This window comes from Clytia hemisphaerica, unplaced genomic scaffold (genome assembly GCF_902728285.1).
Source record: "Clytia hemisphaerica strain Z4C2 unplaced genomic scaffold, Clytia hemisphaerica genome assembly, whole genome shotgun sequence".
NCBI classification, from domain to species: Eukaryota; Metazoa; Cnidaria; class Hydrozoa; order Leptothecata; family Clytiidae; genus Clytia; species Clytia hemisphaerica.
Genome location: NW_027103606.1, coordinates 4,662 through 31,660, shown reverse-complemented (window position 1 = coordinate 31,660; position 26,999 = coordinate 4,662). Strand labels below are relative to the sequence as shown.

At 34.5% G+C, this 26,999-nt stretch overlaps 1 protein-coding gene across 1 annotated transcript; it reads left to right on the top strand.

The window, feature by feature from the left end:
- Positions 1-1,250: 1,250 nt before the first annotated feature.
- LOC136802136 (uncharacterized) lies at positions 1,251-24,467 on the top strand. Its single transcript, XM_067058852.1, has 4 exons — positions 1,251-1,298; positions 2,344-2,494; positions 3,042-3,423; positions 24,110-24,467. The coding sequence occupies exons 1-4, from the start codon at positions 1,251-1,253 to the stop codon at positions 24,465-24,467; spliced, it is 939 nt and encodes a 312-aa protein (XP_066914953.1).
- The last annotated feature ends 2,532 nt before the right edge of the window (positions 24,468-26,999 follow it).

Here is a 26,999-nt window from a genome sequence, read left to right as displayed (position 1 = left end):
ATTAAAAAGTGCTTGAAAAGAAGAAAAATTGTAGTTTCTTGTAATTTTTTTCCAAACTGAGGCTGGGCATGTTCTTACGATGTTCTTAATTTTTCGACGAATTTCAGCCTCCATGTTCTTATAAACTGGGTTCTAATAAAAGAAAAAACGTGTATCTTAGATGGTCAATAGCTGTATCTGGTGACAATTTTAAGTCAAAAGCTTTACTAGTTCCAAGTAGGAGTTTTACGCTCGAAACGAAGGAAGATATGACGTAGCCTACTAGTTCCTTAGTTTCGGTAGGTGGTCATCGTGTATTTTACAAACCGGTCTGCGAAGTACCAAATACTCATGGGAAAAATCTTTATTCCTGTTATAATAGAGGGAACTTTAAATATTTTTTTTCTAGTTCTGAAAACTGCTTGCAATATAAGGTAATTGGTTTGTTTAACCCGAGACCTATAACTTCCCCAGACATTTATTTTTCGTGTTCTGGCGAGAAAAGAAATTTACTGAATACAACATTATGTCATTCTTATTCTAGAAATGGTATCCAGGGCTCAGTTGGAACGTTCGATAAATCATCACCGACGGGGTATGTTCTGCAAATTCATTTCAGGTCGACAATATCAAGCTTTGCTTAAATACATGGGCAAAAATTTAGAAATGCTTTAAATTGATTGAATATGAAAGAAGTTTAAATTCGATAACAAATTGTGTTCAACGTTCAACGAAACAAAAAAGACAATAGAATAATAGAAAGCCATCTATTCATATTGAATCATATTCTGGGTTCTCGTTAAAATACAAGCAGTGATCTTAAAGTATTAGATTTTTGGATCTCACTGCCAACAATATGAAGTAAAATGCTTCAATCCTTACTGAGATGTAGCCCCTTTTGTTCAAAACTCATTTCGATGTTTTAATAGAAGCTTTCGATGATTGAAACCTTGATTAGCTGTCTCACGGTCAATAACCATATGAATGAATCAATGAATGCAACGGTACAGAATCGTTGAATGACTGGGAAATTACTATTAAACACTCCCCGGTCTCACAGCTCATGGAACTTCATTTCTCAAGAAAATAAGATTTATATCTAAATCCCAATGGGAAAAGAAAATCTATTGTTTTAAGCCAAAAAGAGTCGATGGGGATCGTTCCGGACTGCAATTTTTTCAGTTTTTAATGGGAATAAAATAATGGGGTAATTTTGTAATCAGGGGATATGCACTTTTGACAAAAAATTGACCAAATTCTTCCTTGAAATAATGGATGGAAATCCTAGACCATTGAGTTTCAAGCCCAAAGAACTAGAGGTGAGACTCTTGGATGGGAAATGAAACCACTTATTTCCTATTCAGAACCCCTGCGCGTATTTTTTACACAGCCGGATTGAAACTAAAATCTATTGCTAGATTTCAAAATAAAGGAAGTTCTCCAAAACAAAGGAACTGCTAGATACAATCTGTCGTAATTATTACGGCGCGTTCTAATGTGCGTTTTAGATGGGAAATAAGTAGACTTTCCTTGCCTGAGAAGGGTTAAAATTTCGCCTCTAACCCATCAGGCTCACTCAATGTCCTAGACAACTCGCTGCAAAGAAAACGAATAATGTCAAGCTGTAAATTGATAATTACACTGACTCATCAGCTCCCTAGCGTATAGATTTGCTGTAACGGAGTTAAATTGATTTAATCCGAGTTTCAAGTTTGGATCAATTCCAACCATCCTCGAAGAAAATGAATTTTCTGTCAGCAAAGAAAACGTGTAATGTGAAATTCTGAGTTAAACAAACCTTTTACTTTTTCATTTTTAGAGTCGATTAGAAAGGACCGGCTCATTGTTAACCTTAGAAGAGTGAGTGTTACTACTTTGTATTTAACATTTATAGAGTTCTACAACGCACCACATTACACACTTACTCATCATTTAAAAAGCTGCTTTTTTGTGTTAACACTTGGTTTTTGAATTTTTAAGGTTTGGGATGACTTGAAAGTTTTTTCATCAAATTGATATATTTGAAAATTAAAACACAAGCAAAAGGTTTCGCTTTGATATAAAAGTTGCTAGTGGTACACCTTAAATGACGGAAAGAAATCAAGACGAATCGATTTTTAAAACGAAAAATGTTTAAGAAAGCTTATCGGCAGTTTTATTTGGACAGAAAAGACTTTTCATTGGAGTTACGTGACGTTGACAAGAAGATTTTTGGTGAGATTTCTCTGAAGCGTCTGGGTCGCTTGAAACACAGCTTAGCAATTAAACTGTAACTTGTTTAATTAAAACTTGTTTAACTTGGTCCCAGGCCTTTCACTAACACATTTATAGGATTATTATAGAAATTCATATTTTCATTTTTAGACTCGTGACCAGCAAAGGGACGAAATCGATCGGCTAGAGCAGCAGGTTGCTGCTCTAGAGCAACAACTTGCTGCTCAACCTCAAGCTCCTCCACCGGCGCTAGATATTTCCAATATCTACCGCTTCGAGCAGCGCCATTTTTTGAGAATAAGTAAGCATTCTTTATCAATATTGAAGTATAGTATTCTATGGATAATTTCGATGGATTATTATTATTCATCTGATAGTTCTGCTCCACTTAAAGCAAAAAGTCCTCCAATAAAAACGCAGTAATTCGATAACCAACTAAAGTGTATCCGGATATAATTGGCAGTGGAAACAAGAATGCCTGTAACTTTAGATAGTCAAATATGATTATGGAAATTCTTTTTGCTTGTTTTAGAGAATGAAAAGCGCTATATTTTAATGTTTTTTTGGTTAAAAGTTCGTGATTTTTAGCGGTTGAATTTTCGATTGTATAGTGAGCATTTTTTCTACTTATGCTATAACATTCATTTTTACACCAGTGGTAGTTCAACCTTAGGTTAAGAAATTTGTTAAATTTCAAGACGAACAGAAATATTTTTCGGAAAAAATGGGACCTGAAATACCCCTTGGTAGCACTTTTCTGTGAAATATCAAATCTCCAACTTTTCACCAAAATCTGGATAAACTTTATTATTTGTTAATAATCTGACATACAGGCTCTTGTCTTTTAGATGGAGTTTTTCACGAGCGTCCGGTGGAGGACTGCCCGTTCGCCCCACCAATGGGGAATGCTGTAGCTGGGGCTGCTGAACAACAACCTCGCCAGCAGCCAATTATAAACGACCCCCCTCAACCACCACACCAACCAATAGTCAATGAACCCCCTCCACCACCACACCAACCAATAGTCAATGAACCCCCTCCACCACCACACCAACCAATGAATAATGAACCCCCTCAGCCACCACACCAACCAATCAACCGCGAACCTCCTCAACCACCACGCTACCGCCACGTTTTGCCACCACCACCACCACGCTACCGACCACTTGACGACCCTCCACCATACCGACCACTCGACAATCCCCACTTCTACGATTATCCTTACTACCCGTACCCTTATTAATTTTGGTTTTATTTCTTTTTTGTTTACTATATTACTTCGAATAAACTCCCCGGTTAATTAATCTTATTTGTTTTTAGGAGGCGTTTAAAAGAAGGGTCGTTTATTAAATAGTTTACAACCGAGGTCAGTTTAATAATGGAAACTTTTTTTTTTTGCTTTCTCATTACTCTTTCAGTTCAAATATGCACATTAAGCGATGAAGAAACGGGTCAAAATCAGTTCGAATACTAACAGAATACAAATATTAACGTATAGCTAAGTTTTACTACATATAATACTATCTTTCAGCTACGTGTTTATTTGAAGGCGGTGTTTAATTGAGGGGGATTTTATTAAAAGATTTTTCTCAAAAGAGGGGCGTTTATTCAAGGAGGCGTTTAGAAAAGAAGGGGGCCTTTATTCGAAGTAGTAATTATTATAAATTTCTTTAGTTACATTTTTTTATTATTTAACAGGCTGCGTGTGTGTATTGTCGAGTTTTCATTTTTCAGCAAATTCAGAAAAACAGTTTTCAACAAATGACCTATCGAAATTCAAGTTCACTTTTTCTATTTTAATTCATTGAAAATTGAGCTCGAGAAATTTTACTCAAAAGAATCTAACTTAGTTCTGGCTGGTATTTCCATATTAACAGGGTTCTTTATCCCTTTTAGAAGAATTAAAGGTAAATTAATATATCCGAGAATATATCTATGACATTTCAATAAACAACGATAAGATCTTCGGAATGGTGTCAAGTACATTTTTTATAAAAACATCCAAAGTTTTTAGATTTTCAAATTTTAACCTACTGTAACACATATTCTCGACATTTTCTTACTTCACCATTTTGTGATGTGAGTATTTTTGGCTTTTTTCTTAAGAAAACGGGTGTTTTTAGGTCCACAAAGCCTTCTAATGTTCTCATTTTATTTAATCCAATCAATTTTTTGTTAAACATTTCTTTATTTGTTATCTTTTTTTAATATTATTTTGTTTACTTTAGGTGCAAAGTAATTTAAGAACATTCTAAGAGAAGGATTTTGAAACCTTTTGACTGAAATTAGGGCACATTTCTCTCCCTGAAAAATGCTGGGTCACTTGAAACAAAATTCATCAAAATGAAACACAAACAAGATGTAATTTAATTGATAAACTTTGTTTCAAAAGTGGCCCACTTCATTTAATGAAAAATGATGAATATGAATTTGTATGTATTATAAACAAAAAATCTCTAAAGTTTTCTGCAAAAGTTTCTCTCTAGACAATATCTGTTGATGAATGTTCAAATTATTTTATATCTAGCTTATTTTAGTTCTAAGAAAATGAATTACCTGAAATATTTATTAGTTATTTTTTTTTTTACTTTAAGGGAAATTATTTTAAAAATATTTATTATTTATTCTATTTAATGCATTCAATTTTTTGTTAAACGTTTATTTATTTGTGATCTTATTTCGATTTTTTTTGTTTACCTTAGGTGCAAAATAATCTGAGAACATTTTAAGAGGAGAATTTTAAAAACTTTTGACTAAAAAGGTCACATTTCTCTCCCTGAAAAATGCTGGGTAACTTGAAACAATTTTCATCAAAATGAAACACAAACAAGATGCAATTTAATTGATAAATTTTGTTTCAAAAGTGGCCCACTTCATTTAATGAAAAGTGATAAATATGAATTTGTATGTATTATAAACAAAAAATCTCTAAAGTTTTCTGCATAAGTTTCTCTCTAGACAAAATATGTTGATTAATGTTCAAATTACTTTTAGTACCTAATTTAGTTTTTTTTAATAAGAAAAGGAATTATCTGAAAAATTTGTTAGTTATTTTTTTTACTTTTAAGGGAAATTATTTAAAAAATATTTATTATTTATTTTATTTAATGCATTCAATTTTTTGTTAAACGTTTATTTATTTGCTGTCTAATTTCGATTGTTTTACTTTTAGGGAAATTATTTAAAAAATATTTATTATTTATTTTATTTAATCCAATCAATTTTTTGTTAAACATTTATTCATTTGTTATCTTTTTTTGATATATTTTGTTTACTTTAGGTGCAAAGTAATTTGAGAACATTCTAAGAGAAGGATTTTAAAACCTTTTGACTGAAGTTAGGGCACATTTCTCTCCCTGAAAAATGCTGGGTCACTTGAAACATTTTTCATCAAAATGAAACACAAACAAGATGCAATTTAATTGATAAACTTTGTTTCAAAAGTGGCCCACTCCATTTAATGAAAATGATGAATATGAATTTGTATGCATTATAAAAAAAGTTTTCTGCAAAAGTTTCTCTCTAGACAATATCTGTTGATGAATGTTCAAATTATTTTATATCTAGCTTATTTTAGTTCTAAGAAAATGAATTACCTGAAATATTTATTAGTTATTTTTTTTTTTACTTTAAGGTGGTCGTTAACACTTCTGAGATATGATCATCTTTTTCGGGTCGTTTTTTTAATTTTTTAATTCCTACGAAATCTTACAACCACAAACGATTTGGAAGCAGGGCACTAAATTAGGTTTGAAGGTTGGAGTTGTAACGCTAGACTTAAGACTTAAGACCTTAGGATCTGAGGATCCAAAAGTTTATAAAAGGTCCAATAAGGCTCAGAATATAGCCTGGAAATCTATTAGCCCGTGCCAAATTTAAATATTCGATTGAATTTAAGAGATGGTCCAAAATGGACTTTCTTGCCCGAACTCCAAATTTCCAAAAAACGAGGAAATAAGCTAAATTCTCAATAGATGGCAAAGTTTGGTAAAAGCTCTTTGGAATGTCTTCTTTTAGTACCTGGACGACAAATTAGTTTTGAAAGCATGGTATTTTGTCTTAAAAAGTAAAGATGTTTACAGACCTGCACCATATCATCACCAAAGCTGTCTCCAAAATTCGAGGGTTGGTAATCTTAGCCTATTACTTTATGGGACGTAAAGAAATCGTAGAAGTAAAGCAAAAAGTAATAGAGGGAACATAATTTTAGTCAAAATTAGAACAAAATTAGGTATATACAAAGTAAATCCGGTAACAATAATCGTATATAACGCCTATACTACCGTATTACACGCATTATAAATACTCCAGTTTAGTTATACAACAAAGGTTGATAATAAAATATGGCAATAGGTATGTCATATTTCCTTTTTACTTTTTTTTAGAGAGGAGAATTCTTTTGTTTTCTGGAAGATTTTTTAATTTTTCAAAGTTTCTTTGAAATCAGGAGCTTTGTAATTATTTTCTCAAGCTTTTTCTCTACCAAGGGGTATTTCGGGTCCCATATCCCCGAAGGACTTTTCTGTTTGCCTTGAAATTTATAAAACTTCTTAACCTAAGGTTGCACTGCCACTGGTGTAAAAATGAACGTTATAGCATGGGTAGAAAAAAAAGCTCAATTTTTGCAATCGCAAATTTAACCGCTAAAAATCGCGAATTGTTCAACCAAAAATACATTCAAATATAGCGCTTTTGATTCTCTAAAACAAGCAAAACAAGTTTCCATAATTATATTTGACTATCAAAAGTTACAGGCATTCTTGTTTCCACTGCCAATTATATCTGGACAGACTTTAATACAGAACGATATTTTTACCAGTGTGCTGGTTTTTTGTTACCGTCTTTTGCATAAGATTCCACTGCCAGCAGCTTTCTAACGGAAAAAGACCAGAACTCCGGGTGGTTGCAAAATGAGTTTAAGTTAGTCCCTCTAGCCCTTTCCAACCTCATGCTACAATCGGCGCCGAAATATATTGGCAATTTTTGGTATTTTAACGCTTTCAGAATTTAAAGGTCGGGCAAGAACTGCAGTTTCAGTATGTCCACTTTGTTTTTCAGGCTATATTCTGAGTCTTATTGGAACATTTTTGAGTTGATTCGGTAGTCAGGAAAACCTTACTGCGGAAAGTGAAATTTTATGCAAAACGACACAGATTTTTACCGGTACTGGTATTTGAGAATTCCATGACCCTGTATTTCAAGAAAGCGTTGCTCTAGTACTTTATAGGAAGTAAGATCTAAAGCTGATCTTGTATTAATCTTGTCAGTAGAGTTCTCAGGAGTGTTGGAAAATTCGGAGAGCAGATTTTTATGACAGAGTACTTATCTTTATTCATATCGTTAAAAATTTATTACTTCGTAGGAAAATTATTTTCTCCTACACAAATTATCCGACACCTTGGAGAACGCTACTGTAGTTTACTCATCTTGTTGTTCTTAGGGTTGCGAGCTGACGAGGGGTGCCGCCCGACTTTCAAACTTTGGACCCTTACCGGGACTAAAAAGGAGAAAACAAAGGAAAATTTTGGGAATTTTGCGACCCTTAGCGGGACAAATTTGACCAATTTTGACCAAATTTCGATCTTTCAGGGGGTAAAAAGTTGAAATTTTCCTATTTTTCCGACCGTTAGTGGGACGTGGGACGGAAATTTGATAAGCGATTGACCCCGAAAAACAGCAGAAAACAGCAGAAAACAGGGTTTTTAGACGTCAATCAGCTTACAACTTTGTTTGATATCTTTTGACTGAATTATCATTTTTTAGAAATTTTTTCACAGTGATGACCTCCTAAGATCAAAGAATCTCTCCAGTGAAAATGAAAGTTATAGCACTTTTCTACAAGATCTTCATTTTTTTCTTCTTCGTTTTCATCTTCATTTTTGGAATTTTTTAAAAGATTGTTTGATTTTAAATTGTTCCACTCACAAATATCTCTCCAACGGTACTAAATTTATGAAGATTGAAGAATTCCTTCAAAAGTTATAGGTAAAAGAAAAAAGAGTGCACACTTATCGTGAATAGACTTTAGGGATATATTTAGTCGCATTTTTGGGATTATTGTTCTTGATTCAGTTTTGATATTACTGTATTAAGTTTGTCCCCCTTTCTGTGCCATTTGACCAACACACTTGTCATTTTGGTTTTTCAAAGAGAAAGGAAAATAAAGCATTGGAATTGGTTTAAAAACTTCTTCAAGGGGAAAAAACAGTCCAAAGTCTCCATTTGTGGCAAAAATGGCTGTTCTTAAGCTGTTTTCAGTTTTCTAAAAAAGAAGGATTTGCTGACAACTGATTTGCTGATTTTTCAATCTATATTTTAGTAAAAACCATTTAGAAAATTGCTTTTCAAAGTTTAAAGAAAGTGAAACAGCATAAATTCAATTTTGGCACGGTATGGGTCAAATATTTGCTACAGCTGAGCCTCAGATTGTTCTTCATTTGTTCTTGGGTTTCGGCTGATTTTCAGCCTCGTGTTTTTATAAATCCCGGAGATAAAAAAAATTTTCTCTATCCTTTCTCAAGTAACTCGAAAGAAATTTATCTCTGGCATAGGATTAATGAAAAACTTTTGCGTGTATGAAAACCTGTGCTTGACAAAAGAACGGCTATGAAAACAAATTCCTTATGATCAATCACGGTGTGCCAAATGATGTGTAAATGCATCTAATAGACCTTTTCACAAATTACGTCGTGAACATCACGTGCCTCGTATTCAAACAATTACAATGGTGATTAAGTCTATTGAGAAATTAAATGATTTTTTTATGAATAAGAAGCAGTTTTAATAAAATCGATCGGGAGTTAATCCCCATGACAATAATTTCAAAACAAAGCAAGTGATTTTCATAACTAAATTCATTGTCTATTCCTACTTATTCGAACGACGCGTAATGGCCTATTTCTGATTTTACCTTTAGCGCTGAAATCACTTTTGCTATTTTGAGTAATCCTTTGAGTATGGCATGATCAAAACATGTAGCATATAAATGTTTATATCGGTAATATTACATAACTATGCTTTCCCTTGGGATGATTAAAATACATGATACCTTTGGGAAATGAAAAGATTCATAAAAGACAGATTGAGACAGATAGCATCATTCATCAACAGACGAGATGGAGCGCGGCAGCAAGTGACAAGGTAGGGCTATACTTTTTTTATTCCATTCTAGTAAAGGCGTTTCCAATTTTTAAAACAGGGAAATAGAGTTGCTGAATATGGTTAGGAAGCCAAACCTAAGATAAAAATGCTTTGATAAACCCAAAGATATCGGACGGAATATCTAAGTGGATTATATTTGCGAGCAGGATTGATTTTAACTTGCTGTAAACGTCAAGTGTATTTATATATTGCTTGAACTATAATCATTTTTACAAAAAAGACGATTAATTTTTCCTAACTTTGCAAGTTTCTGGCCATATCGACCTCTATGTTCCAAAAGTTTTTTATGTCGGTGTTGTTTAGAATGTATCTGGAATTTTTAGAAATCATTTTTTTTGCGATATCTCCTTCAATTTTTGGAATTTTTGGACATTATTTTCAGAAATGACGCATTTTTCCACAAGGTTTCCAATGATATCGGTTTCAGAGTATTTTGGGATGAAATATTCCAGAAATTCAAGATTTTATGATATTTACTAAGGCAATTTTCTAAAACAGTTTTATTATCCAAACCCTTCGGAAACCTATTTTTGATACCATGAATTTTTAAATTTAAGGAGTAGAAAAGGATGAAAAATTCCACAATTTCAAGACGAAATCCTTAATAGATAAGGAGTAATTAAATGTGGAATTTTTCATCCATCCGCACATAAGAAAGCTCTCATCCTAGATTACTCCTAATTTTGTCCTCAAATTGTAGCTGTTAGCTCGTCCAATTAGAGCCGGACTAAAAAAATAGGAATATTTCATCCTACACGCCTTTTTTTTATAAGAATACACTTTAAAGAATGTCCATGAAGAAAATGGCCAAAAAATTAAGAATATGGTAAGAATATCACCATCATGGAATTTAGCAACCGAACCTAAGAATGCCATTTTTAATGCATTTTAACCTGTAGATTGCCAATTTCGATCTTAACCTAAGAATACCGTAAGAATATTTTTGGATAATTTTCGCCAAAAAGTTAAGAATATTCATGATGAAATGAAAAAACACCATTCTTATAAAAAAAAAAGCGTGTATCTTTTCTCAAAATAAATTGGCATGTGAAAGTTTTCATTAAGAAAAGTTGCCTGAAACATGAGATCCTCAAAAATTTGGTACATTTTAAAAAAACATATTAAATTCCGTGGTATTAAAAACCTTTGATGATGAAAATCGAGATTCTGCTCACGTAAAAATGAAAATCTCTATATGTATCAAGTGTAAATGCTTGCTTTAATATTACTTGGATTTCTCGCTTTGAAATTTGAATTTTCGTTTGAGGCTCAAGATCTCGTTTGACAAAATAAGATATTTCGCTTTTACATCTCCCATAGTAGCTATAGACAAAGCTTCTAGAGACTTTCTTTCCTTATCAAATATGGGAGCTTTTAAGATACATCTCCAATCAAATTGATGGGTGGGGTTTTATTTTAAATGCTTAGCGGATTCTGAGTTATGGTTATCGTGTTTGGCCCATCTAGTTGCAACATTTTGTTCTGTTTCACCAACATAATTTTCACCACACGAGCATACTCTTTCGTAAATTTGACATACCATATGTGGGTTCTTATCCTTCAAAAAGAATAAGTTTTTGACTTTCTTGATTTTCCAAACAATCGAGACTTGGTAACGGTCATTTGTGAGTTCTTAACATTCTTAACAATGTTCTTATTTTCCCTTTGTGTATTTTTGTCCATTTTCTTAAGAAAGCGGGTGTTTTTGAGTCCGAAAAGCCTTAAAATGTTCTTAACTTGTTCTCAACATTTCGGCCATCGAAACCTTATGTTCTTATATAGTTTGTTCTTATGTATTAATTTCATGCTCTTTTTGATTAACACACTTTGAAGCTAAAATAACGACATCTTATTTTACATTGTTCGAAAAAAAACTCCATAAAAAGGGACTAGGAACGAGTTTCACAAAATTTTCTTTCTTTTTTTTAAACCATGCCCTTTATGAAACGCCGACAGTTTAGTATCACAAAACATCAAGATTAGCACTCGATGAGAACATGAAGTGATTTGTACCACTGCGCAAATGCTTCAAAAGTGATCTGAGATGTAGAGCTTGTATATTTGCATATCGATAATGTGTAGAACATAACTATCTTTGAAATTCTTTTGCCCTACTCCCTCCAAACTTTCTACAGTATATGGCCCCCAAAACGGAGGTCATTCATTAAAATGAAGATTCTGATTTTGTTTATTTTGAAAGAATGATGGTTATACTTAAAAATGAGCATGTTTTTGCTGGTTTGAGAAGGATTCAAAATAACATATTTGCATCTAAAAGAAATATTTTAACACCAAAATTAGATAAAAATTGCATATAACTCACTCTAGCTCCTTGGATATTGAAAATAAGTTATGAAAACGGGGTATAGGAAACTTTCTACACCTAATGCCGTTCAGAAAATGCAAATACATCTGTGACTTTAGAGGCTGGGTAAAAGATATAGCATCTTGAAAGTCAACCAGTATTTTGGAGCCCTATGATAGCATTGACAAAACCGAAAATTCTAAATATGAGAAAGAGCAAAAAATCTTGGAATTCTATACCTATCACCTCGAGTTAATAGTTTATAACAAAAATTAACATTAGATATAAAATCTTTCGCTGAATCAGCAAAAACAGCAAATTCTGTAATTTTTTTGCAAAATATAGGAGAAAAATATCTTAAAGCTTCATATTTTCAGTTTCAGTTAAGCTTTTCTTCTCAAATTTTCACAGCTTTTTCCATACATGAATGGAACTATTTTCAAAAGACATTGATTTTCAGAAACTTGATTAAGACGTTGTTAAATCTAAATTGTCATTTTGAAAATTTCTAAATTTTCAGTTTGGACTTTGCAATATCGAAAATCTTGAAATATTTCATAAAAATCATAAATTTTACATCCATCGGGTCGTAAATTTAAGGGAAAACACAAATATGTTCATAGTTTCCCCCCCCCCCCTAGTACATGGACATAATAATTTGATTTTAACTACACCTCCGTTTTGGGGGCCCCAAAGCTGCATTTTGACAACCAGGGGTATACTGTTAAAATTTTATCAAATAAATTTATGTCCAAAACCCTCTAAATCACATTTCCGAACTATGGTCAAAATTTTGTATTCATTTCTTAAAGATATCTTTAGAAATCGCCAAAATTTCAAACTTCCGTTTTGGGGGCCATTAGAAAAAGCTACCTATTTTTAAGCGATTGAAAAATATTGTTGAAATTGAAAATTTCGAAAAAGAACTTCAAGGAAATAAAGTAGAGATTTTAAAGGTTTTCATGCAGCAAACATTTTTGTAAAATCTCTTTTCCTCTAGATTTGAGAGAAATTTCAAATTTGATTGCCGTTTTGGGGGCCACATACTGTACTTCATTTTTTTATTCTTAAGAGACAAAAATATGAGCGCTGTGTTTAAATGCAAATCCCTTTTGTTTTTAAAAAAGCATTTCAGTGTTTTATGTACGTACATTTGCTCTTATGAAATTTGAGGTTTTGATTTGAACTATATACCAGTTCCCATGAAAACATCTTTCTCCGATGAGCCTTTGATTCGTTTTCTTTTCACATTGACATCAATATACTGTATTAAATATAAAAATGATAAGAAGTAGATTTAGGTTCCCAATCATACGAATCATAAAAATAATTATCCATGGATATTTTGTCTGATTCATCAGACTTGTCTTTGTTGGCTATTCATCCGACATGTCTGATATCGTTTTGCTGCAGTGAAAGCAAACAATCCTCCAATAAATACACAATACATAGGCAATGAAATTATATTTTTAATAATATATGACTAACATTCGAAGACTCTTGAATGATATCTTATTATTTTCTTTTTTCATATTAGCTCTCTCACCACCAGAAGACTTGGTCACGCCAGCCATTTGATGAACCTCCTCAACCACCACGCCAGCCAGCCATCAATTAATTAACCTCCTCAACCGCCACGCCAACCAGCCCATCAATTAATGAACCTCCTCAACCACACGCAGCCGCCCTCAATTATAACCTCCTCAACCACCACGCCAACCAGCCATCAATTAATGAACCTCCTCAACCACCACGCCAACCAGCCCTCAATTAATGAACCTCCTCAACCACCACGCCAGCCAGCCATCAATTAATGAACCTCCTCAACAACCACGCCAACCATCCATCAATTAACGAACCTCCTCAACCACCACGCCAACCAGCCATCAATTAATGAACCTCCTTAACCACCACGCCAACCAGCCATCAATTAATGAACCTCCTCAACCACCACGCCAGCCAGCCATCTATGCCCCTGCCACGCCACAACCAACTAATAGAGATCCATGCCACACCACGCGCTCTATCGATGACCCACGACTCAACAGATGACATCCGACTGAAGACTCCCGCCCCGACTAATGAAGGACTCCCGCCCGACTAATGGAAGACTCCCCGCCGACTAATGAAGACGCCCCCCCGACTAATGGAAGAATAAGGAAGACTCCCCGCCCGACTAAGGGACTAATGGAAGACTCCCCGCCCGACCGACTGCCCGACTAATGGAAGACTGCCGCCCGACTAATGGAAGACTGCCCGCCCGACTAATGGAAGACTCCCCGCCCGACTAATGGAAGACTCCCGCCCGACTAATGGAAGACTGCCGCCCGACTATGAAGACTCCCTCCCGACTAATGGAAGACTCCCCGCCCGACTAATGGAAGGGAAAAACCTACATTCCTTTATTTCCGAATATGAATTTATTATATCAAATATATTATATTATTTAATTACATAATTACAAATAATTCTGTAATAATTCGCGTATGAAGGAGATATTTTAACACGAAAATTAGATAAAAATTGCATATAACTCAATTTAGCTCCTTGGATATTGAAAATAAGTTATGAAAATGGGGTATAGGAAACTTTCTTCACCTAATGCCGTTCAGAAAATGCAGATACATCTGTGACTTTGGAGGACGGGTAAAAGATATAGCATCTTAAAGGTCAACCAGTATTTTGGAGCCCTAGAATCAGCATTGACAAAACCGAAAATTCTAAATATGAGAAAAAGCAAAAAATTTTGGAATTCTATTCCTATCACCTTGAGTTTATAGTTTATAACAAAAAATTAACATTAGATATAAAATTTTTCGCTGAATCAGCAAAAACGGCAAATTCTGTCATTTTTTTGCAAAATATAGGAGAAAAATATCTTTAAAGCTAATATTTTCAGTTTCAGTAGCTTTTTTTCTAAAATTTTCACCTTACTTTATTGAATGGAACTATTTTCAAAAGAGATTTGTTTTCAGAACTGATTAAGATTTGTTAAATCTAAATTGTCATTTTGAAATTTCTAAATTTTCAGTTTGGACTTTGCAATATCGAAGATCTTGAAATATTTCATAAAAATCATAGATTTTACATCTATCGGGTCGTAAATTTAAGGGAAACACAAATAGTTTTAGTTTTCCTTCTATACCACTGGGCTTAATAATTTGATTTTAACTACACCTCCGTTTTGGGGGCCCCAAACCTGCATTTTGACAACCAGGGGTATACTGTAAAAATTTGATCAAACAAATTTATGCCCAAAACCTTCTGAATCACATTTCAAAACTATGGTCAAAATTTTCTATTGATATCTTAAAGATATCTCGAGAAATCGCTAAAATTGCAAACCTCCGTTTTGAGGGCCATTAGAAAAAAGCTACCTTTCTTTAAGCGATTGAAAACTATTGTTGAAACTGAAAATTTTGAAAAAGAACTGTCGGGAAATAAAGTAGAGATGTTAAAGTTTTACATGCAAGAAAAATTTTTGTAAACCCTCTTTTCATCCAGCTTTGAGAGAAATTTTAAATTTGATCGCCGTTTTGGGGGCCATATACTGTAAGGACTATTGAAAGATTCAAGATTTCAATAGTGTGCTCTCTTCTCTTCATGTAAGTTGAGCGAAAATAGCTACGGGAAAATTTTAATATATTCTTTTACGGGAAGTGGGCAGAACCCCCGGGGGGTACCAGGGTTGCGAGTTGCGAACTTCTTCATTTTGTACTTTCATGATCTTTTCACATGCTTTAATTCCCTTTTGGAGTCCTTCGATTTTAGTGTTTCTGCATACCTTATTGGAACTAACTATCGCAGGAATAAGTTTTTGCGTTATTTGCGGTTTATCGTCAAAATCGCGAAAATTTGAGCCTGCGGAAAAATTTGAGAGTTAAAAACCGCGAAAATTAATTCCCGCGAAATAATCTTTTTTCCAATTTTATCGAAAAATTTGAAAAATCCCTAGGAAAATGAAAGAAATTTGTCGAAAAGGGCAAAACTGCAAACATTAAAACCCGCGAAAATTTCAGAATAAAAAAAACCGCAAAAATTAAAACACTCGAAATGAAATTTTCCGATATTTTTTTTTCGACTGCGAAAATTAGTTCCAATAAGGTATTTCAATTAGTTCCATCAGCTCTGGCAAGATCTTAACGCAATTTTGGCATTGAAAACTTCGAGATTTAAGGTAATTGACAATTTTTGGTCAAATAATTGGAAGTTTTCAAAATACTTTGGCGCAAAGTTGTATACCAATAAAATATATTAGAAAAAAACTATTTTTTCAAAAAAAGTTGATGACGTCACTAATTACTCTTGTCTCCCGAATAGACGACGCCCCCCCGCTAATTGTTAAGAGAAAAAAAAATCAATCCCCCCGCTCTTATTAAGACCCCCCTGCTAATTAAATTCGAATAATTCAATATCTTATTACAGTGTAGATAGACCTTAAACTTGTTAAAATTTTCCTTTTTGTTAGTATTGGATCTAATTTTACGTGTTCATTTGTTAAAGTTTCTTTTTTTTCGTTGAAATTGATATCAGTTAAAAAAATTCTGGTTTAAAATTACCCCCCCTCTTATTTCCTCCCCCCCCCCGTCTATTCGGGAGACAAGAGAATGTGCATAATTAACAAAAAAGAGTCCCAAAAAGTAGTAAGTTTCTTAACAAATATCTCATTATAGATTATTCAAGCGCTCTCAAATCTTCCAAATATGTTCTTTGGCACTAGAGGCATGTTTTGAACGAATCACTTTTTTGATACTTTTCTCTGGGTGCACCAAGTAGGCCATCCAACTCTATTTTTTAGTTTCTGAGTATTTTCAGAAATATTGGGTCAAACATGTCCGTTATTTAATTATTTTCTATTACCTAATACGTAAAACTGCTTTGTTCAAAACATGCTGATCATATCAAAGAGTAATTGTTGTAAATTCCAAGTCAAAAGCTTGAATCGTTCCGACGCTATTTTTGTTAGGCTCTCTGAAAAAGAATTGGAGAAAATCGCGTCCAAAGTTTTTTATTTGCATTTTGCTTGAAAAGGGCGCAAATTTGCCTAAGTTGATGCTTTTTCTGGCTGATTCCAAAAATTGAACTTATCATCAGTCATTCAAAGTCACTTTGATCACTAACGGGAAACACTAACAGCGAACCTTGTTAATTTTCTTCTAAGTTCTGCACGGCAAATAACCGATTGCGGTTGGTGGGGGAAATTCCCTAATGACCAAAAAACTTCCCCAAAAACAATATCAACCTGCAGGAAGTCTTTTAAGCTCAATTTTGAAATTGGGGTTTTTACCAGCAGCCAATTCGATTGACTTCCAAATTTGCCGTACTCACCAACTTTGCCAAATCTACAATTTCAATGTCAAAAAATCACAGTTTCATGGCAAATTTGTACATCGCTACGCCGCCATTATGATTTCCGTTTTGTGATGCTTAGTCAGCAGTTTTCTGTCGGCGTTTGTAAAGCAAACGATGCCGATGCTTTAGCATTGGAAGGTCTTCTATTTTTCAAAATCTTTGGCAAAAGTGGCAAAATTGGAGCGAAAAGAACACAGGTCTCGTGGGAACAGTGTTTTGTATGGAGACGTATGGAGGTAAGTTCCAAAAATGCCAAGAATGCCAGATTCACCACATCTTTTTTATTTGGTATTTATGGCACTCAAATTTTGCCACATTTGCCAAATTTTTGTCAATCGAATGCAAAATAATTGGCAATCAGGGCAAAAATGGCATATTTTGAATTCAATCGAATTGGCTGCAGGACTCCACCTTAAGGGCTCTGACCATAGTGAATATTTCATATTTGCCATTTACAAAATATAGATTTCTGCCTGATGTAGCTGAAATATTTTTGGCATGTTATATATTTTGTTGAAGCAATGCTTTTATCCATCAAAAGAGTGCTTAACCAACCGAAGTTAGAAGCGTTATATCGTAATCGAAGTGATGAAAATTATTGTCAATACTGGCAGTTTCATGTTTTTTTAAACAATCCTCCGTTGCTCGTACAAAAAAATAACATTGCAGGGTCTTCGTCAAAAATTGACGTCATTTCAGTCCTTGGTGTTGTGAACTTGTTCATGTGACGGCATTTTGAAATCAATAGACCTTATCGGAGTTTTTGATTTTTCTAAAAAAGCGATGCATTGTGGGATTGTTTCGAGTGTGTTACAATAGAAATCTCTTAGGAACTCCTCGAGGGAATTCTATTGTAATACACTCGAAACCCACAATCCCACAATGCATCGCTTTTTTAGAAAAATCAAAAACTCCGATAAGGTCTATTCAAAAGGTATTTTATATATATGTTTGTTAACCGGTTACTTTTTCGAAGCGGGCTACACGACTTTTTGCACAATGCAATTGGTTCTTTTCGCATGACGACGGGCCTACATTGCCCAGAGTTGCCCGTCGTTAGGAAAATTCATTGTGACGTCACTTTTTTCAAAGTAAAATGAGCAATGCGTTGACATCAATTCTCTCATTTTTTATTTCTGACGTCATAAATTATAACAATTTTTTATCTCTTTTCGCTTATTTTTTTCGCTTTATTCATGATATGCACCATTTATACTTCCAACCAATGAGCTATTGGTTCTGTGACGTAATGTCAGAAGACATTGCAGTGGTGCATATCGTGAATTGCACTATTTTTCCTGGATATAGCGCTAAAAATCAATCGAAGCTGAAGGAAACGGTTAACAAATACAATAATGACCGGTTTTTTCGGGCTGTACTGAAAATATTACCTTCGGTCAACGCAACAATCTCGCAAGCTCGGTCGTTACTTGACCTCGGGCAATATTTCTCAGTACAGCCCTCACTAACCGGTCATTATTGTATTAATATTTTTTCTGTTAGGCCAACTATACTTGAGTCTGAAAATTTAAGAATCGCAATGAAAAAATTTGATGAACAAGAACAAGAAAACTTTTGTGAAGAAGAGTATTTTAACTTTGAAGAGCTTATTTTCGGTGAAGAAAAAACATTTTAAAATGATTTTTACGGTAGATGCTTTTACCGAACTAAAAACAAATTTTTGGAAAATTTTTCTAAAAGCTTATTTGTCTCAAAACCTTGAAAATAGCGGTTTTTGACCTATTCTTCATCCCAATTTTTCGTACAAAAAGAGTCATAACTTTGGATACAATCAATACAAAAAATTTTCCGAAAAATTTCAAATAGTTTAATTAAAAAAGAAATTGAAAGAAAAATGTTAATTACCCATTGAAACTTTTTTGTATCTGAGGGTCATTAGAGTCATATAACATTTGACTAACGTCTTTATTACCCCTATTAACGGCACTTCCTGATGTAGGTTAGAGTGTCTTTTTTTTTTTTTTTTAGTATAATAACGCATTTTGTTGGGGTGCAAACCTCATTTTAAAGCAGAAATTCCGAATATCGCCAGCTTAAAAAAGACGTCTCGATGTGAAAAAGTATTTGACGGCGGTAATAGATTTGAGAATAAAAAAGAGGCTGCTCCAGTGTGCCAATGATAAAAGAATGAGTTTAATGTCACTTTTTTGTCACCTTTCTCCGCGTAACATTCGCCGAAATAAAAAATCCTGAATTTTTTTTCATTTTGTTAAGATCTCATTTCAGCAAGGTGAATTCTTTTAATTTAAGGGTTAATCAGGCAAGAAAAAACAACATTTGGGGTGAATTCGAAAAAAATGACGAGATCGTGAAAATTTACTTTTTTAGGCGTGATGGCGTCTGAAATCTGAAAAAAAATTGGCTCGTCTAATTCTACATTCGATTTTTCTTCTCAGTTTGATCTCCTATGAATATATTAAAATATTATTATATTAGTAATTTTTCTCCCTAATATTTAATATTTACTATTTCATTGCACAACTAGGACTTTGACAACCTACACAATTCGACCTACTTATGTGATATTTTATCCGACGAACCTATCTTTCAGCGTCTTCTATATCAGCCTGCACATTGATTTACTATTTCGATACTATGTAGCCGACCAACCCACTAAGCTTCCATTACTGACTTAGCTGTCCACTTCGTATCAGTTTGAATCGTAGAATTTTATATACATTTATATACATTACATATACATAAAATATTTCAACTTCTTGTAAGAAGAACCAATATACTTTTGGAGATCAAGAAATTAATGATGAAAAAAAAACATACATAAAGGTGTAATATTAGGTATCGATGAAAAACATTTTGGATAATATGAGGTTATCTAAAGATTTGGATAGTGTCAATGTTAATCGGAATTAAGGGGATGCCAATTTTCACGGCGGTAAATTTACCACGGGCCAATTTCTGGTCCAGGGGTGAATTTCCAAGAATAGTAAATGATTTTAAACATTAAATGATTTGAAATCAGGAATTGAATTCTAAAATATATTTCAGTTTGGGTATTCCCGTAATATTCTTGATGCGTTTAATTGTTGGTCATGATAAATTTTAACGCAGAATATTAAGACAACTTCGCGGAATCTAAAGCATCTAATTTTTTATGAAAATGGGCAAAAGTACTCAAAAAATTGTGAAAATAAGAACAGGTTAAGAACATTTGAAGGCTTTGCGGATCTAGAACAATCTTTTTCTAACAAAAATGGGCATAAATACTCAACGTTTTTTTGGCTTGAAAATCTAGTTAAGAAGTTAATAACTTCCAGGGGCTTCAAAAATTTGGATGTTCTAATGAAAAAAACGTGTATCTAACAGAAATTTTGGCATTTTTTGATAAGTCACTTTTAATGTATGCTCTAGTTAAGACGGCCGACTTTCTGCCCTGCCAATTCTAATTGTAAGAGTAGGCGCAAAGCGGGCACAAAGTGGGCAGTTAAAATCTTTGCTTGAAAAGGGTTGAAAGAAGACATTGCACTGACGTCAAAAGAGGGCAATGCATTGACTTTAGACAGCCTACTTTATGCTCACCTTAATTCACAATTAAAATAGGCAGGGCGAAAAGGGGGACGTCTAAACTAGAGCTAAGACTTCTTTTCTTTTCTGTCCAAAATAACCCGAAAAAAATTAATCTATGAAAAGGGATTGAGGGATAACAATTCCGTGTATGAAAACCTATGTGCTTAATAACTTTAGCGGTGAAATCACTTCTGTCATTTTCACAATCCCTTTTGGGTAAGGCATGATCGAAACAATTCCCTTATGACATGTCAAAAATCCTTTTGGCATGACATGATAATAGAAATAAAGTACAATGCACGTAGTATTTGAATGTTGTTATCGATGATATTACATGACTTCTTTCCCTCGGGATGATTAAAATACCTTTGGGAAATGAAAAGATTCATAAAAGACAGATTGAGATCTGATCGGAGCATCATTCATCAACAGACAAGATGGAGCGCGGCAGCAAGTGACAAGGTAGGGCTATACTTTTTTTTCATGACAAGGGATTTCAAGATGATTTTTTTTTCATGTTACAGTATGTGGCCCGCAAAACGTCTATCAATATTGAAATCTGTCTAGAGAATTTAGAAAATAGGAAACGTTAAAAGTTTATCTTGTGAATTAAGCTTTAATATGTCTAGTTATTATCCCAAAAGACAATTTTCTTAGAATAAAGGATTTTGTATGATTTTTTTTCAGTCAAAGTTGAGTCACATTTTTCTGATGGCCCCATAACGGAGGTTTAGTTTTTTTCGAAATATCTTAATCAAAAAGCATAGCACCGACATCAAATTACTATCAATAGGTAGGGAAGGCAATGCTTTACGGCTTAAAAAAGTCAAAATTTACTTTTCTATTTATCATCTTACAAACGGTTGTCAAAACGGAGGTTAGTGGCCCCAAAACGTCGATTCCATTAAATTGAATTTGTTAAAAACCCATCACTTAATCATGTCTCGAATTAATGACACGATAAAATATTTAGTTTTTGATAATTTTGCAAAAGCTCACACCAAAACAATAATTTCTCCCGTCGGCGCAAACCATGGGTGCGCTTCATCGTTCCCCTTCAAAACTATTCATGCTAATTCACAATTAATGCCCATGGACCAGGGGAACATGGCCCCTCATGTTTTTACCAAAAATTGCTACTTGTACTTTTAAAAGATTTCCATCATTTTTACATGAATTGTTTTTCAAATTGAATTGAAATGGATCCTAAAATACAATCAGTGACAAAATACTTGGCACAAAAGGGAAATCCACCGGGGTGTTTTGAAACCACAATTGATTTGTAAGTGCTTTAAAGCAGGTTCGAAGGGTAGAGTTTTAACTCTGAGTTTCAACGCTAGACTTAAGGGCTCTGACCATAGTGAATTTTTCATAATTTCCGTGTTTAAAATGTGTTTTCTGACTATAACCAACAAAACTATGGCATGTTATACATTTTCTGTTATACAAACTATTCCTAAATCTGAAAAATTCAAAAATTGCATTGAAAAAAATTAATGAAGAAGAAACCGAAGACTTTTGCGAGGAAAAAGTATTTCAACTTTGAAGAGCTTAGTTTCGGCGAAGAAAAAACATTTTGAAAAAATTTTCGCAGTAGATGTTGTATTTTTTACCGAACAATAAGAATTTTTGCGGAAAATTTTTGTTAGTGCTTTTTGTCTCGAAATCTTCAAAATAGTGGTTTTTCATCAATTTTTCATCTGGATTTTGCTTAAAAAAACAGTCATAACTTTTGACATATCTTTTTAGAAAAATTTTCCGCAAAATTTAAAATAGTCCAATTCTTTGCGGACAGTTTGAAAAAAGTTTGAAACAAAAAGGTTAATTACCCATTAAAACTTAGCACTTTTTATAAAAGAAGGTGATGCAACATATTATTAACGTCTTTTTAAAGTTCATAACGTCATTTTTGCAATTAAGTTCTTAATTACTCTTAAGGGGTTTGATTAAAAAGCAATTTCTAAAGGCAATTCTTTGTTAAAAGTGTTAAAGAACCTAAAACATAGCTTTTACGTTCAAATACTTAAATCAATTTTTCGACTATGGTCAGAGTCCTTAAGACTTGAGGATCCAAAAGTTCGTATGAGAATGCCGAAAAACTGATTGACGACACAAAACACACACCTATTTGTGGGCAAAAATTAAATTTATATAACGGCATTTTATCCATACCAATGGGTCTAAACGTGGTCTAAAACTGAATTTATCCAGAGAATAAAATATGAGCGTGAAAACTAAATTTTCTAGGCGTAATGGCGTGAAAATTTTTAAGGCTTGATGGTTTGAAATCGAAAAAAAATTGGCGTGAATTTTGGGTCCGCTTGGGGGGGGGGATGTCTCCCATGGTAGCTATAAACAAAGCTTCTAGAGACTTTCTTTCCTTATCAAATATGGGAGCTTTTAAGATACATCTCCGATCAAAGTGATGGGCGGGGTTTTATTTTAAATGCTTAGCGGATTCTGAGTTATGGTTAACATTATCGTGTTAAAAAATAAGTTTTTGACTTTCTTGAATCAGCAACACGGTGGTTCATTTTAGTATAAAATCTCCCATTTGGTTTACCACTTGCGGATTTATTTGATAATTCTTACGAAAGAGATTTGGAAAACTACTCTTTCTCTCCATACATGACTTTTAGTACCAGTACATCAAAAGTGGTGAATTTGGCAATAGAATTTTTTGGCTAAGTATTTAACATCATACCATGAAAAATCTTTGTATTAATTTTATGCTCTTTTTGATTAATACACTTTGAGAATAAAATAACGATATCTTATTTTACATTGCTCGAAATAAAATCCATAAAAAGGGACTAGGAACGAGTTTCACAAAATTGTCTTTCTTTTTTTTAAACCATGCCCTTTATGAAACGCCGACAGTTTAGTATCACAAAACATCAAGATTAGCACTCGATGAGAACATGAAGTGATTTGTACCACTGCGCAAATGCTTCAAAAGTGATCTGAGATGTAGAGCTTGTATATTTGCATATCGATAATGTGTAGAACATAACTATCTTTGAAATTCTTTTGCCCTGCTCCCTCCAAACTTTTATCTCTACTTCATTTTTTTATTCTTAAGAGACAAAAATATGAACGCCGTGTTTAAATGCAAAGCCCTTTTGTTTTTAGAAATCATTTCAGTGTTTTATGTATGTACATTTGCTCTTATGAAATTTGAGGTTTTGATTTGAACTATGTACCAGTTCCCATGAAAACATCTTTCTCCGATGAGCCTTTGATTCGTTTTCTTTTCACATTGACATCAATATACTGTATTAAATATAAAAATGATAAGAAGTAGATTTAGGTTCCCAATCATACGAATCATAAAAATAATTATCCATGGATATTTTGTCTGATTCATCAGACTTGTCTTTGTTGGCTATTCATCCGACATGTCTGATATCGTTTTGCTGCAGTGAAAGCAAACAATCCTCCAATAAATATACAACGTAGGCAATGAAATGATATTTTTAATAATAGGACTAACATTCAAAAAATTCCGCCCTCTTAAACTATCAAATGATTTTTTTCTCTATGTCCTTTTAGCTCTATTTACGCCGACCAGAAGACTTGTTCACGCCAGCCATTTGATGAATCTCCTCACGCCACGCCAGCCAGCCATCAATTAATGAACCTCCTCAACCACCACGCCAACCAGCCATCAATTAATGAACCTCCTCAAACACCACCAGCCAGCCATCAATTAATGAACCTCCTCAACCACCACGCCAACCAGCCATCAATTAATGAACCTCCTCAACCCCACGCCAACCAGCCATCATTAATGACCTCCTCAACCACCACGCCAACCAGCCATCAATTAATGAACCTCCTCAACCACCACGCCAGCCAGCCATCAATTAATGAACCTCCTCAACCACCACGCCAACCAGCCATCAATTAATGAACCTCCTCAACCACCACGCCAACCAGCCATCAATTAATGAACCTCCTCAACAACAACGCCAACCAGCCATCAATTAATGAACCTCCTCAACCACCACGCCAGCCAGCCCTCAATTAATGAACCTCCTCAACCACCACGCCAACCAGCCATCAATTAATGAACCTCCTCAACCACCACGCCAGCCAGCCATCAATTAATGAACCTCCTCAACCACCACGCCAACCAGACATCAATTAATGAACCTCCTCAACCACCACGCCAACCAGACATCAATTAATGAACCTCCTCAACCACCACGCCAACCAGCCAATCTATGACCCTGCCACGCCACACCAACTAATAGATGATCCATGCCACACCACGCGATCTAATCGATGACCCACGCCTTCAACTAGATGACATCCACTGCCGACTAATGGAAGACTGCCCGCCCGACTAATGAAGGGCTGCCCGCCCGACTAATGGAAGACTGCCCGCCCGACTAATGGAAGACTGCCCGCCCGACTAATGGAAGACTGCCCCCGCCGACTAATGGAAGACTGCCCGCCCGACTAATGGAAGACTGCCCGCCCGACTAATGGAAGACTGCCCGCCCGACTAATGGAAGACTCCCGCCCGACTAATGGAAGACTGCCCGCCCGACTAATGGAGACTGCCCGCCCGATTAAGGAAGACTGCCCGCCGACTAATGGAAGACTCCCGCCCGACTAATGGAAGACCCCGCCCGACTAATGGAAGACTCCCCGCCCGACTAATGGAAGACTCCCTCCCCGCCCGACTAATGGAAGACTCCCCGCCCGACTAATGGAAGACTCCCCGCCCGACTAATGGAAGACTCCCCGCCCGACTAATGGAAGACTCCCCGCCCGACTAATGGAAGACTCCCCGCCCGACTAATGGAAGACTGCCCGCCCGACTAATGGAAGGGAAGAACCTACATTCCTTTATTTCCGAATATGAATTTATTATATCAAATATATTATATTATTTAATTACATAATTACAAATAATCCTGTAAAATGAATAATTGACATAAATAAATTAAAAGTTGACGTAAACAGTGTTGATTTTGTCTCAAGACCAGAAAAAATTCTAAATAAAATTTAAGAAGATGTTTTTCTAATGAAAACAAAAAAATAAGAACATAGGAAGGAAAGTTTTTTGAAGTCAGACCGAAATTTTGGAAATTTTATTCAAGAGCAAAACCTTCTTATTAGAAGGCTTGAAGCCTGCAGTGGAAACAAAAATATTGGATATGATATTATTTATTCGACTTTTTTAACCGGTTAATTTAGAATTTTGTTACTAAAAGGATAACTAAAAGATTCACAATTTCAATAGTGTGCCCTCTTCTTTTCATGTAAGTTGAGCGAAAATAGCTACGAGACAAATGTAATATATTGTTTTACGGGAAGGGCAGAACCTCCGGGGGTACCAGGATTGTAAGCTGACGGGGGGGGGGGGGGGGGGTGCCGCCCAACTTTCGAACTATGGACCTATACTAAAGGGACTAAAAAGGGAAATTTTGAGAAGTTTGCGACCCTCAGCGGGACAAATTTGACCAATTTTGATCAAACTTCAATCTTTCAGGGGGTAAAAAGTTGAAATTTTCCTATTTTTCCAACCCTTAGTGGGACTTTGGAAATCCAAAAAAGGTACCCTTAAGGGCGGCACAAAACCGTACCCTCCATTTGCCTAAGTACACCCCCCCCCCACCCCCAGGAAGAACCTTGGAAAAAGGTCAGGAATTTTAAAAAATTATTTCTTATATCTAAGTTTGGAAGGTCGAGATCTAAAAAGATTTACGTTTTGAAGCAATGGACTTGTTTCTCTCTATCGATCCATGGCCTTCGCCCGGGGCCTTCGTGCCGTTTCTATTGTTGTATTTTGAATTGATTTATGAGATTAATTTGCTCTTTTTCAACTTGACCAGTTAAAATTATCTGCAAAAAATCTTACAAACTACATCCTCCAACTTTGTAAATTGAATACTATTATTCTTTCGATTTTGGAAAAAGCAGGGTTGGGCTTGTAAAACAATAAATTAATTTGGTCTCGCTAAGTTTAAAATATCATCTTTGTGAGCATTATGTAGATAAAGATGAACTTGTAGAAAACATCTTGTAGAAAAGTGTGTTATATGATTGGGGATTTTTATTAAAGCGATTTCACTTTCAAAAGTTTTTCGGAGAGTTTTTCTATAAGAAAATTAAGTCTTTAAGGGTAAAAATTTGTAAAATTACGGTGGGGATATGATTGTTAGACCAAAGGGAGAATAAATCGAAACACCGTGACCAGAGGAATGTAAAGAGATGGAAAAACAGCTTTTCTGATTACTCAAAGTTCAACGATCACTTCTATTGAAAATTCCATTGTAAAAACGTTGATTAGGTCATTAAATGAAAGGCCAGAAAAGACGGCTCGCCATACAAATCGGACGGTTTCTACATGATTTGACGATAAGAATGAAAATTTGTTTTTCCTTTTTTTGCCGATTACTAGTTCAATTTTCAAGAATAAGGAGTAATA

What these genes read in the sequence shown, in the direction of transcription:
- LOC136802136 (XM_067058852.1), top strand. Translation starts at nt 1,251, where the DNA reads ATGGATGGAAATCCTAGACCATTGAGTTTCAAGCCCAAAGAACTAGAG. An exon ending in GCGCCATTTTTTGAGAATAA is followed by an intron (nt 2,495 to 3,041) that starts GTAAGCATTCTT and finishes CTTGTCTTTTAG; the next exon opens with ATGGAGTTTTTCACGAGCGT. An exon ending in TACGATTATCCTTACTACCC is followed by an intron (nt 3,424 to 24,109) that starts GTACCCTTATTA and finishes ATGTCCTTTTAG; the next exon opens with CTCTATTTACGCCGACCAGA.